The following is a 13882-nucleotide window of genomic DNA, read 5'->3' on the forward strand; positions in this document are numbered from 1 at the left end:
GCAGAGAGGTGGGAAGGAAGATGGACAAGTAGGACGGTTCAAGAGTTGCAGGGTTGGATCTGGGATGAGTTGTTGGGGGGGGGGAGATACGGAAACTGGTGAAGTCGACATTGATGCCATAAGTCTTGCGCCTCCTCCACTGCTAAATCCAAGTCACCCAATGACGAGAGGAGGAACGCCTCATCGTCTGCCTTGGAACCCTCCAAGGCAGACGATGGCACCAATGTCGATTTCACCAGGTTTCTTATCTCCCCTCCTCCCACCTCACCTGAGATCCAACCCTACAACTCAGCATCACCCTTTGAAGTATCCTACCAGTCCATCTTCCTTCCCACCTATCTGCTCCACCCACCCCTCTGACCTATCACTATCACCTCACCCAACTACATCTACCTACTGCCTTCCCAGCTACCTTCGCCTGCAACCCCCAAACCCAGCCACATTCCTGATGGAGGGCTTGTGCCCAAACTGTCAACTTTTCTGCTCCTTGGATACTGGCTGACCTGCTGTGCTTTACCAGTGCCACACACAGATACAATAACATGAAACAGAGTAGTGGTTGATAATGCTTTAGGATTAGTGGTAGGTTAATACTGTAGCTTCCCAGGAGTTGGTGATTAGGACCCTTGCTTTTCCTAATACATTAACATAAATGTACTAGACCTGGGCACAGATTCAAAATCTAGAGCCGATACAAACCTTGGAAGTAGAACACCAAAAGGGAACCAAGTCGGTGGAATAGGCAGACAAGTGACAGATGAAATTCATTGCATAGAAATGTGAAATGATTGCTTTTGTTAGGAAGGACACGGAGTGCGAACATACAAGAAGGGAATTCCAGGATTATGATGCAGCAACACCGAATGAATAATGATACACTGCCACATCAAAATGGTGTGTGGCTTGGAGGGAACATCTTGGTGCCATTGGTCCTGTGTAATTGGTGACCGTGTCATTTTAGATGGAGGTGGTTGTGGGTTTGGAAAGTAAGGACCCTTGGTGAAGTTTTACATTGTCTTATGGTACACACGGCTTGCTACTAAGCATCAATGTTGGAAAAAGTGAATGTTTGTGGGTATGGTGCCAATCAAGCAGACTGCCTTGTCCTGGGTGGTCAAGTTTCTTTAGTGCTTTTGGTACTTCACTCATCTAGGCAAATGGGAAGCAATTTGGTTACAAGAATAGGTACGGAATCTTTCATTTGGCGAGCCAAGATAGATATGATAGACCAAATGTTGTCTGTGGTGAAATAATTCTGCAATTCAGAGATATACTGTGTTTCCAATTTTATGTTCTCATTGAATGAGTGACCAGATTCCTCGTGTCAAACAACTTTGCTTCTGAAAATTAATGTCAATCAATGTTAACAGGATTGGCAGTATTTTTGTGCCAGTCTTGCCAAGATAGATAATGAGGATAAAAAGACTAAAAGTAATGTTGGAAAAATTCACAACATACTAGAATGAGATGCCACAGTTTCATTTCTGGGCCTCTGATGATGTTGAGTATCATTTAATTACTATAAACCACAACATTATAATATTAATTGCCAGTTCTGTAAATGAATGACTTGGTATGACAAGTAGAAATAATATGAGATATTACGGAGATATGATTGCAAAGAGACCATGGCTGGGACCTGAATTTTCAAGGATATTTCACATTTTGCAAGGACAGAAAGAAAGCAAAAGGAGGCAGGATAGCTTTGTTAATTAAGATTGTTTTTATACGGTAGCGGGAAAGGATGCTTTTGCAAAATCAGTTTTGATAGCAAACGTAAGTAACAAAGGAAAGAAGTCACTGGTGGTAGTAGTGTAGTACTTACACTGTATGGCAGAGAATAAAGTAAAAATATGCATTAGTAATAAATGGGCTTCGGGAACCATTGGAAATTTTAATCTTCAGTTAGAATGGAGGAATCAAATTGATGAAGGATGAATCACAGAATGTCTGAATTCAAAAAATTCAATGCTTTTAACACTGTTAAATTCTCTAACTTACCAGTATCAGAGATGTTACCTAAGCTAAACCAGCCATACGAAAAAATGGTGACACAAGCAAGTCAAAGGTTAGGACTCCAATGAGTAAGCCACCTACCGACTCTCCAAAGCCTCTCACCATCGACAAGGGGCAAGTCATTGCCTGGATTAGTGCAGCTCTAACAACACTCATGACTCTTGACATCACCCAGGACAAAGCAGACCATTTAATTGGCACTACATCAACAAACATTCACTACCCCCACCACTGAGATACAGTGGCTTTATGTACTATCAGTGTGTACATGGGCATTCAGAAATTCACTAAAGCTTCCTACACAACATCTTCTAAACCCGGGATTATTACCATCCGGAAGGACAAGGGCAGCAGATACATGGGAACATCACCAACTGCAAGTGCTTCCAAGGCATTCAGTGTCTCTAAGAATTTCTCCAATAAATAAATCCAAATATATCTCTTTGTTTGATGTTGCTGAGCCAAAATCCCAGAACTGCTCTCTAACAGCTTTGAAAGTACACTTAAACCAAATGGACTGTTAGCAGTTCAAGGCAGCAGCTCACCATCACGTTATCAATGGCAATTTAGGGATGATCAATAAATGCTGAACAGCCAACCCACAACCATTACTTAATAAAATACTAAGTGGTCAAGACAATTTATTAAACAATAGATTATGAAATCAATAGGGGAGGAGGCTATTTTAGATCAAGTGATGTGTGAAGAGGCAGGGATAATTTAATAACTTCGTAATATGAGATCAACTGGATAAAACTGACCATAAGACAGAACTTCACCTGCACAGAAGGTGAGAATTGTGCGTCTGAAACTAGAGTCTTAAACTTAAATGTGGGAATTCCAAGGTTGAGTGTGCGGTGGAACCGAAAACAAATTATATGGTAAAATGTGCAGTAACATTTAAGGACATATTTCATGCCTCACAAGAATTGATAGAAAGACTCATGAAGATACAAAAGGAAGACTAATGAAACATCCTTGATTAACTGAGAAATTTTGGAAGATCATAAAATTGAAAGAAGAGGTATATTATGCTGCAAGATTCATGGCTGTCTGGTGAAATGGGAAAATTTAGAAACTGAAAGGACAACAAAAAGAATAAATAGTGTATTGGAATAAGTGTGAAAAATCATTGGAACAAAATATGAAACTGGACAGAAAAATCTTCCACAAGTACATAAGAAAAGTCATGAGTAACTGAAGGAAGAGCATTGGTCTCTCAGATGGATAGACTGGGGAATTAAGAATAAAACATCTTAGTTTGAGTTTGAGATACTCAAACAGATAGTTTGAGTAAGTACTTGTTCCTATACTCACAGTAAAAGACCAAAAAAAAGTTAACAGATAAGAAATCAAGCAGTAAAAGGGAGGAAATTAATACACAAAGATACTAATCATGAGCAGAAGGCAACTTTGCCCTTTGAGCCTGCTCCATCATTCAATAAAAGTCATGGCTAATAGGGTTATTTCACACACTTGCTAACCCCCAATAACCTTTAACCCCTTGATCAAAACACTCACTACCTTAAGAGAAAAACATCCTAAGAAAAACATAAGGACTAAAGGCTAATGAGACCCATACCATAGTGTCCAAAACAAAGTGTTTACTGAGTCATTGCACTGGTTGCAATCTTCCAAAATTCTCCACATTCTGGAAAGGTCCCAGCAGTTTGCAAAACTGCAATGTAACACAATGACCAAAAGAAGGATGATGACAGAAAGCAGAAATTACAGGCCTGTTAGCCTAAAATCTACCATTTGGAAAATGGTAACTGAATGGCACTTAGAAAATCATAATACCATGAGGCAGGGTCATCATGTTTTGTGAAAGAGAACAGCTTTGTCAAATTTATTAGTGTTCTCTGAGGATATAACACACACACAAATCCCATTTATCTACACTTAGGGTTACTGTGCCCTGGAATTTAAAGTGCTCATCCAGAGGCTCTTTAAATGTTGCTACAGTACTTGGCTCCACTGCCCTCACACGAAGTACATTCTATATTTCTAGCACCTTCTAGGTGAAAAAAGGTCTTCTATCTCCCTTATAAACCCTCTAGTCTTAACTACATCTGCCATTGGAAAAAAATTTGCATGATTTGCATTGTTCTGTCTCTCATAATTTTGTATACTTAATTAGATTCACCACAACCTCCTCTTCTCCAAGGAAAGCAAACCCAGCCTATCCAGTCTCTCTCCATAACTAAGACTATGCATCCAGGCAACATCTTGCTGAACCTTTTCTGCACCCTCCCCACGGCAATCATGTCCTTTCAATGGTGTGCCAACCAGAACAGCACACAGTATTACATCCATGGCCTAACCAATGTTTTATAAAGTTGTAACAAGACTTCCTTGCTCCTATCTTCTCCGCCATAGCATTGAAGGCAAGCACCCCACAAGTCTTTTTCACTCCCCTGTCTACCTGAGCTGACATCTAGGTGAGTGGCCTACATTTGCTTCTATTTCTCATGATGTATTGAAAAATTTGAAAAACTAAAATGCATTTATCAAGTCACAGAATCCTAGAGATGTACAGCACAGAAACAGACCCTTCGGTCCAACTCGTCCATGCTGACCAGATATCCCAAATTAATCTAAGTCCTTTTGCCAGCACTTGGCCCTTATCCCTCTAAAACCTTCCTATTCATATACCCATCCAGAGGCCTTTTAAATGCTGTAGTTGTACCAGCTTCCACCACTTCCACAGGCAGCTCATTCCATACACACATCACCCTTTGCATGAAAAAGTTGCCCCTCAGGTAACTTTTAAATCTCTCCACTCTCACCCTAAACCTATGCCCTCTAGCTCTGGACTCCCCCACCCCAGGGTAAAGACCTTGTTTATTTACACTATCCATGCCTCTCAAGGTTTTATAAACCTCTGTGAGACCACTCCTCAGCCTCCAACACTCCAAGGAAAACAGTCCCAGTCTATTCAGCCTTCGCAATAGCTCAGACCCTCCAACCCCGGCAACATCCTTGTAAACCTTTTCTAACAAAGTGGTTTAAAAACCCAGTTTGGTGGATGGAACTAAGGTACAATCAGCTAGGAACTAATTGAATGGTGAAACCCTGTTAAGCTACAGATTAATAATATTTACAACAGCAAAACTCTTAATTTACAAATTATAATAGGTGATGGTGGTGCAATACCTACAATGCGTGGGCCAGATATTTCAAAAGCAATTTATGTAGCAGGATAAAGAAGGAAATTCTGGTCCTCTATGACTTTCTGCAAAATTCCAATATCAAGGTCATTTAAATAAATGAAAAATAAGCTATCGAAATGCCATAAACAAAAGTTGATGTTGATTACAACAATATCATCAAAATGCTTTCTTTCATAACTTCACACCAGAATTTGCACCATCTAGTAAAGCTGAATATACTCAATGAAGAACATACTTAAAATGCATTCATATAAAAACAAATAATCAGATATGGACCAGAAAGTCTACACTGGTTGTTATGCAAAGCAAATAGTTTTCCAAAGCCACTCACTGTTCAAAGAGGTGTCTCCCAACTTCAGCATCGACGGCACTGAGGGGGTCATCAAGCAAGTAGATATCAGCATCCTGATACACAGATCTTTTGGAAAACAACATATTAAGTTGAAAAAAACCTTTATTTTTCATTTCACCATCTTTACAAACATAATTCTCACTAACACTTCATTTAAGTCTCAAGATCAATTTACCATAAATTAACAATTTTTGTAACCTTTAAGGTGCTATGAAGACATTCTTCTCAATTAAAATCATTCATTACACTCTGTATTTTGGCACAGAAATCAAGGGCAACATTAAACACGAAGAGTTACTTATGCATCAAACTCTGGTAATCTGGAATAAGGTGTTCAAATTGTAACAAAACCAGATTCAATCGTGATTCAAAAGGGAACTGAAATAAATAACTAAATGAAGAAACCTTCAGGACAAACTGTCAGGCAATGAGAGACTTTGAAGAAAGACTTGCATTTATATAATACTTTAGGACAACCCAAACCACATTACTGACAATTAAACATTTTTTTGCAGCAGAGAGTGGCGGGAGCTGGGCAGAAGTGAAGTTGGAGCGCAGAGCTGGTCGGGAAGGTAAGTGATTGTTATTTGAGTGGAGAAGGAACCCGAGACACAACGCGTGTGGTGTCTCCCACGCTCCCTCCTCTTCTAACCTAAAAAAAGGACTCAGTCAGCTGAACAGGTAAGCTACTCCGTGTTCTTATTTTGGAGACTAAGTGTAGAGTTATGGCAGCGCAGGCAGTGGAATGTTCCTGCTGCAGGATGTTTGAGGTAGGGGTGACCACCGATGCGCCTACCGACTTCATCTGCAGGAAGTGCGTCCAGCTCCAGCTCCTCACAGAACGCATTAGGGAACTGGAGCTGGAGTTGAACTAAGGATTATTCGAGAGGCTGAGAGGGTGATAGGTAGAAGCTACAGGGACATAATTACGCCAGAGAACAGAGGTAGCTGGGTAACAGTTTGAGGTGGGAGGAGAGGAAGCAGGCAGTGCAGGGACCCCCTGTGGTCATTCCCCTCAACAATAAGTATACCGCTTTGGATACTGTTGGTGGGACGGCCGAGCAGGGGTAAGCTGCAGTGACCAGGTCTCTGGCACGAGGTCTGGCTCTGAGGCTCAGAAGGGAAAGGGGGAAGAGGAGGAGAGCGCTAGTTATAGGAGACTCTCTAGTTAGAGGGACAGACAGGCGGTTCTGTGGACATGGACGAGAGTTTAGGATGGTTTGTTGCCTCCCGGGTGCCAGGGCCCGAAACGTCTCGGACCATGTCTTCAGAATCCTTAAGGGGGAGGGTGTGCAACCAGAAGTCGTGGTGCACACTGGCACCAACAACATAGGTAGGAAAAGGGATGGGGAGGTCATTCAGGAGCTCAGGGAGTTAGGCTGGAAGCTAAAAGCTAGGACAGACAGAGTCGTCATCTCTGGGTTGTTGCCGGTGCCACGTGACAGTGAGGCAAGGAATAGGGAGAGAGTGCAGTTGAACACGTGGCTGCAAGGATGGTGTAGGAAGGAGGGCTTCAGGTATTTGGACAATTGGACTGCATTCTGGGGAAGGTGGGACCTGTACAAGCAGGATGGGTTGCACCTGAACCAGAAGGGCACCAATACCCTGGGAGGTAGGTTTGCTAGCACTCTTCGGGGGGGGGGGTTTAACCTAATTTGGCAGGGGGATGGGATCTGGACTTGAAATCCAGCAAGTAGGTTAGCTGTTTTTCAGGATGTCCAAGACTGTAGGGAGGCTGCAGAGAAGGTAGCACTGACAGGGAATACTTGCGGACACAGAGATGGGTTCAAGTGTGTATACTTCAACGCAAGGAGTATCAGAAATAAGGTGGGTGAACTTAAGGCGTGGATCGGTACTTGGGACTACGATGTTGTGGCCATCACGGAAACGTGGATAGAAGAGGGACAGGAATGGTTGTTGGAGGTTCCTGGTTACAGATGTTTCAGTAAGATTAGGGAGAATGGTAAAAAAGGAGGGGGATGGCATTGCTAATTAGAAATGGTATAACGGCTGCAGAAAGGCAGCTCGAGGGGGATCTGCCTTTGGAGGTAGTATGGGCTGAAGTCAGAAATAGGAAAGGAGCAGTCACCTTGTTGGGTGTTTACTATAGGCCCCCCAGTAGCAGCAGAGATGTGGAGAAAAAGATTGGGAAACAGACTTTGGAAAGGTGCAGAAGCCACAGGGTAGTAGTCATGGGCGACTTCAACTTCCCAAATATTGATTGGAAGCTCTTTAGATCAAGTAGATTGGACAGGGCGGTGTTTGTGCAGTGTGTCCAGGAAGCTTTTCTAACTCAGTATGTAGATTGTCCGACCAGAGGGGAGGCCATATTGGATTTGGTACTTGGTAACGAACCAGGACAAGTGATGGGCTTGTTCGTGGGTGAGTATTTTGGTGATGGTGACCACAATTCTCTGACTTTCACCTTGGTTATGGAGAGAGATAGGTGCGTGCAACAGGGCAGGTTTTACAATTGGGGGAAGGGTAAATACAATGTTGTAAGACCGGATCTGAGGAGCATAAGTTGGGAGTATAAGCTGTCAGGGAAGGATGACGTTGAAATGTGGAACCTTTTCAAGGAAAAGATACGACGTGTCCTTGATATGTATGTACCTGTCAGGCAGGAAAGAGATGGTTGTGTGAGGGAACCTTGGTTGACGAGGGAGGTTGAATGTCTTGTAAGGAGGAAGAAGGAGGCTCACATAAGGTTGAGGAAACAAGGTTCAGACAGAGCGTTGGAGGGATACAGGATAACCAGGAGGGAGCTGAAGAAAGGGATTAGGAGAGCTAAGAGAGGGCATGAAAAATCTTTGGCGGGTAGGATCAAGGATAACCCCAAGGCCTTTTATGCGTATGTGAGAAACATGAGAATGACGAGAACGAGGGTAGGTCCGATCAAGGACAGTAGTGGGAAACTGCGTATTGAGTCGGAAGAGATAGGAGAGGTCTTGAATGAGTACTTTTCTTCAGTATTTACAAATGAGAGGGACCGTATTGTTGAAGAGGAGAGTATGAAACAGACTGGTAAGCTAGAGGAGATACTTGTTAGGAAGGAAGATGTGTTGGGCATTTTGAAAAACTTGACGATAGACAAGTCCCCCGGGCCTGATGGGATATATCCTAGGATTATGTGGGAAGCAAGTGAGGAAATTGCACTGTCAACAGGGGTGGTACCAGGGGACTGGAGAGCGGCGAAAGTTGTGCCCCTGTTCAAAAAGAGAATAGGGGTAACCCCGGGAACTACAGGCCAGTTAGTCTTACTTCGGTGGTAGGCAAAGTAATGGGAAGGGTACTGAGGGATGGGATTTATGAGTATCTGGAAAGACACTGCTTGATTAGGGACAGCCAGCACGGATTTGTGAAGGGTAGGTCTCGCCTTACAAGTCTTATTGAATTCTTTGAGAAGGTGACCAAGCATGTGGATGAGGGTAGAGCAGTGGATGTAGTGTACATGGATTTTAGTAAGGCATTTGATAAGGTTCCCCATCGTAGGCTTATGCGGAAAGTCAGGAGACATGGGATAGAGGGAAATTTGGCCAGATGGATAGAGAACTGGTTAACCGGTCGAAGTCAGAGAGTGGTGGTAGATGGTAAATATTCAGCCTGGACCCCAGTTACAAGTTCAGTTCCGCAGGGATCAGTTCTGGGTCCTCTGTTGTTTGTAATTTTTATTAATGACTTGGAAGAGGGAGTTGAAGGGTGGGTCAGTAAATTTGCAGACGATACGAAGATTGGTGGAGTTGTGGATAGTGAGGAGCGCTGTTGTCGGCTGCAAAGGGACTTAGATATGATGCAGAGCTGGGCTGAGGAGTGGCAGATGGAGTTCAACCCTGTCAAGTGTGAGGTTGTCCATTTTGGAAGGACAAATAAGAATGCGGAATACAGGGTTAACGGTAGGGTCCTTAGTAAGGTGGAGGAGCAGAGGGAGCTTGGGGTCTACGTTCATAGCTCTTTGAAAGTTGCCACTCAGGTGGATAGAGCTTGTAAGAAGGCCTATGGTGTATTAGCATTCATTAGCAGAGGGATTGAATTCAAGAGTCGTGAGGTGATGTTGCAGCTGTATAGGACCTTGGTAAGGCCACATTTGGAGTACTGTGTGCAGTTCTGGTCACCTCATTTTAGGAAAGATGTGGAAGCTTTGGAGAGGGTGCAGAGGAGATTTACCAGGATGTTGCCTGGAATGGAGAATAGGTCGTACGTGGATAGGTTGAGAGTGCTAGGCCTTTTCTCATTGGAACGGCAAAGGATGAGGGGTGACTTGATAGAGGTTTATAAGGTGATCAGGGGAATAGATAGAGTAGACAGTCAGAGACTTTTCCCCCGGGTACAACAGAGTGTTACAAGGGGACATAAATTTAAGGTGAAGAGTGGAAGGTATAGAAGGGGACGTCAGGGGTAGGTTCTTTACCCAGAGAGTGGTGGGGGCATGGAATGCGCTGCCTGTGGGAGCAGCAGAGTCAGAATCATTGTTGACCTTTAAGCGGCAATTGGATAGGTACATGGATAGGTGCTTAAGCTAGGATAAATGTTCGGCACAACATCGTGGGCCGAAGGGCCTGTTCTGTGCTGTATTGTTCTATGTTCTATGTTTGAGGTTTAGACTCTTTACAGTATGAGAAAAGTAGCAACGAACTCCCACAAATAAAATTTTGACAAAGAGCAGAATTTTTTTAGGTGATCATAAAATTCCTATGATGTGGAAGTAGGCTGTTTGGCCCGTCAACCCCCCAAAGAATATTCCACCCAGACCCAGCCACCCACCCTTTACCGGTAACCCTCTATTCACCACGGTTAATCCACTTAATCTGCATATCCTTCGAAACTATGGAGGAACTTAGCATAGCCAATCCACCTAAACTGCCCGTCTTTGGAATGTGGGAGGAAACCGGAACACCTGGAGGACACCCACACAGTTGGGGTAAAATGTGCAAACCCCACATTGACAGTTACCAAACACTGAAATCAAACCCAGATCCTGAGACAATAGTGCTAACTACTGTGCCACCAAAGTTGATTGGCCAGGGCAACGGAAACGACCCTCCACCTCTTTTTTGAAATGGTACCATGTTATCTATTACACACATTACAGGGAGCAGAAAATGTCTCAGCTTAAGATATAAATTTTGTGAGAGAAGTTAAGTCCTGAGATAGAACAGCTTCCAGATAATGGTAAATGCTTATAAATGGAGGGACTGTTTGACTATACGTTAGATGGCTCCCCTAATGCTGAATGGAAAATCAAGGTGGCTCCTACAATAAATCATAACGCACAGTTTGATGTGCTCCACTGTCTGAGATCCCAATCACTCATCAAATCATCCTTCATTTTCTATTTGTGGAATACTGCAGTATCCAAGACTTGACTATAGGAGGCACATTTCACAAGGTGACAAACTGGTACCAACATTTGTTGCCACTTTCAAGCACTTATGGACTTGCACCCCAATGCTCCGAAGGATCCTGTCATTTACTGTAGCCATTCCTCTTGAACTTGACTTCCCAAAGTGCATCACTTCACACTTGTCGAGATTAAATTTTCTCTGCCATATCTCAGCCCAACTTACCAACAGTTCTATATCCTGCTGTTTCGTTTGATAACCTTCCTCACTTGTTTAGCACAATATGGTGGGCAGAAAAGTCTGGTGCTGTGCTGTACTGTTCAATGTTCTAATGTTCCATCGACAACTCCTCCAATTTTTGTGTCATCTGCAAATTTACTATCAGACTATAGACATTTTCATTTAAATGATTTACTTATATTAGCGAGTTTCAAGAAGATTTGTAGCTCAGGTTGAAGTTCTGAATGTAGGTTTGCTCGCTGAGCTGGAAGCCTTGTTTACAGATGCTTCGTCACTATACTAGGCAGCATAATCAGTGAGCCTCTGGATGAAACACTGGTGCATGGCCTGCTTTCTATTTATGTGTTTAGGTTTCCTTGGGTTGGTGATGTTATGACCTGTGGTGACGTCATTTCCAGTTCTTTTTCTCAAGGGGTGGTAAATGGGATCCAAATTAATGTGTTTGTTGATAGAGTTCCAGTTGTAATGCCCATGCTTCTAGGAATTCTCGTGTGTGTCTCTGTTTGGCTTGTCCTAGGATGGATGTGTTGTCCCAGTCGAAGTGGTTTCCTTCATCACCTGTATGTAAGGACTCCAGTGAGAGTGGGTCATGTCTTTTTGTGGCTAGTTGATGTTCATGTGTCCTGGTGGCTAGTTTTCTGCTTGTTTGTCCAATGTAGTGTTTGTTACAGTTCATGCAAGATATTTTGTGAATGGCATTAGTTTTGCTTGTTGTCTGTATAGGGAAGTTCAAGTTCATTTGCAGCTCTTTTAGTGTGTTGCTGGATTTGAGGGCTACCATGATGCCAAAGGGTCTATGTAGTCTCGCAGTCTGTTTTCTATGACCAAGCCAATTTTATATTCAACTTGACAACTCACAATGGATTCCATGTGACTTAATCTGGATTAGTCTAGCATTAGGGATATACACACACACACACTCACACTCTCTTCACCCGACACACAAACACACACACACTTCCCCCGACACACACACGCACACTCTACCCCCAACACACACATAAGCACACATTCCCCCCCGACACACACATCCCCTCGACACGCACACACTCCCCCCCCCACACACTCTTCCCGCGGACACACACACACAGTCCTCCCACCGACGCACGCACACACACTCTTACCCCAATGCACACACACACACACTCTTCCCCAGATGAGCGTGCACACGTGCACACACACACTTCCCCTCGACTCACGCACTCACACACACTCTTTCCCCGACGTGTATACACACACAAACACACACACACTCTTCCCCCCCGACACACACACACACACACGCACACACTTCCCCATGACACACACACACATCCTTCCCCCCGACACACACACGCGCCCATTTCCACCCGACACGCACACGCGCACACATACTCTCTCCCCAACACACACACACTCTTCCCCCCAACACACACACACACCCTTCCCTCCACACACACACCCCCCCACTCTTCCCGTCAATACATACACACACTCTCACACACTCTTTCCCCCGAAACACACACACACACGTTTCCCCCTGACATACACACATACAAACACACTCTTCCCCACAAGACACACACGCACACTCTCCCCCGACACACACATACACACACACACACTCTCCACCCCAACACACACACACACACACATACTTCCCCCCGACACACACACACACACACCTCCCCCCGACACACACACACACACAAACTTCCCCCCGACACACAAACACACTCTTCGCCCCAAAACACACACACACACACTCTTCCCCACCGACACACACACACACACTCTCCCCCCCGACACACACACACACACTCTCCCCCCCGAAACACACACACACACACTTCCCCCGACACACACACTTCCCCCGACACACACACTTCCCCCGACACACACACACACTTCCCCCAACACACACACACACACACACACACACACACACACACACTCTTCCCCCCGACACACACACACTCTTCCTCCCGACACACACACACACACTTCCCCCAACACACACACACACACACACACACACACTCTTCCCCCCGACACACACACACACTTCTCCCAACACACACACACACACACACACACTCTTCCCCCCGACACACACACACACTCTACCCCCTGACACACACACACACACTCTTCCCCCCGTCACACACACACACTCTACCCCCCGACACACACACACACTCTACCCCCCGACACACACACACACACACACACACTCGACCCCCCGACACACACACACACACTCTACCCCCCGACACACACACACACTCTACCCCCCGACACACACACACACTCTACCCCCCGACACACACACACACACTCTTCCTCCCGACACACACACACACTCTTGCCCCCGACACACACACACACTCTACCCCCCGACACATACACACACTCTACCCCCCGACACACACACACACTCTTCCCCCCGACACACACACACACTCTTCCCCCCGACACACACACACACACACTCTTCCCCCCGACACACACACACACACACTCTTCCCCCCGACACACACACACACACTCTACCCCCCGACACACACACACACACACACACTCTACCCCCCGACACACACACACACTCTTCCCCCCGACACACACACACACTCTACCCCCCGACACACACACACACTCTACCCCCCGACACACACACACACTCTACCCCCCGACACACACACACACACACACACTCTTCCCCCCGACACACACACACACACACACTCTACCCCCCGACACACACACACACTCTTCCCCCCGAC

General features: G+C 44.9%; 1 protein-coding gene across 5 annotated transcripts in view; it reads right to left on the bottom strand.

Moving 5' to 3' along the window:
* Positions 1 to 13882, bottom strand: part of abcc4 (ATP binding cassette subfamily C member 4 (PEL blood group)) — a 471758-nt gene that overhangs the window by 317026 nt on the left and 140850 nt on the right. For all 5 annotated transcript variants that reach the window (XM_072577875.1, XM_072577874.1, XM_072577873.1 and 2 more), the window contains one exon: positions 5521 to 5607. In XM_072577875.1, coding sequence (XP_072433976.1) covers positions 5521 to 5607 — 87 coding nt within the window. The remainder of the gene's footprint in view (positions 1 to 5520; positions 5608 to 13882) is intronic.

Source organism: Chiloscyllium punctatum, chromosome 9 (genome assembly GCF_047496795.1).
Source record: "Chiloscyllium punctatum isolate Juve2018m chromosome 9, sChiPun1.3, whole genome shotgun sequence".
Lineage (NCBI taxonomy): Eukaryota > Metazoa > Chordata > Chondrichthyes > Orectolobiformes > Hemiscylliidae > Chiloscyllium > Chiloscyllium punctatum.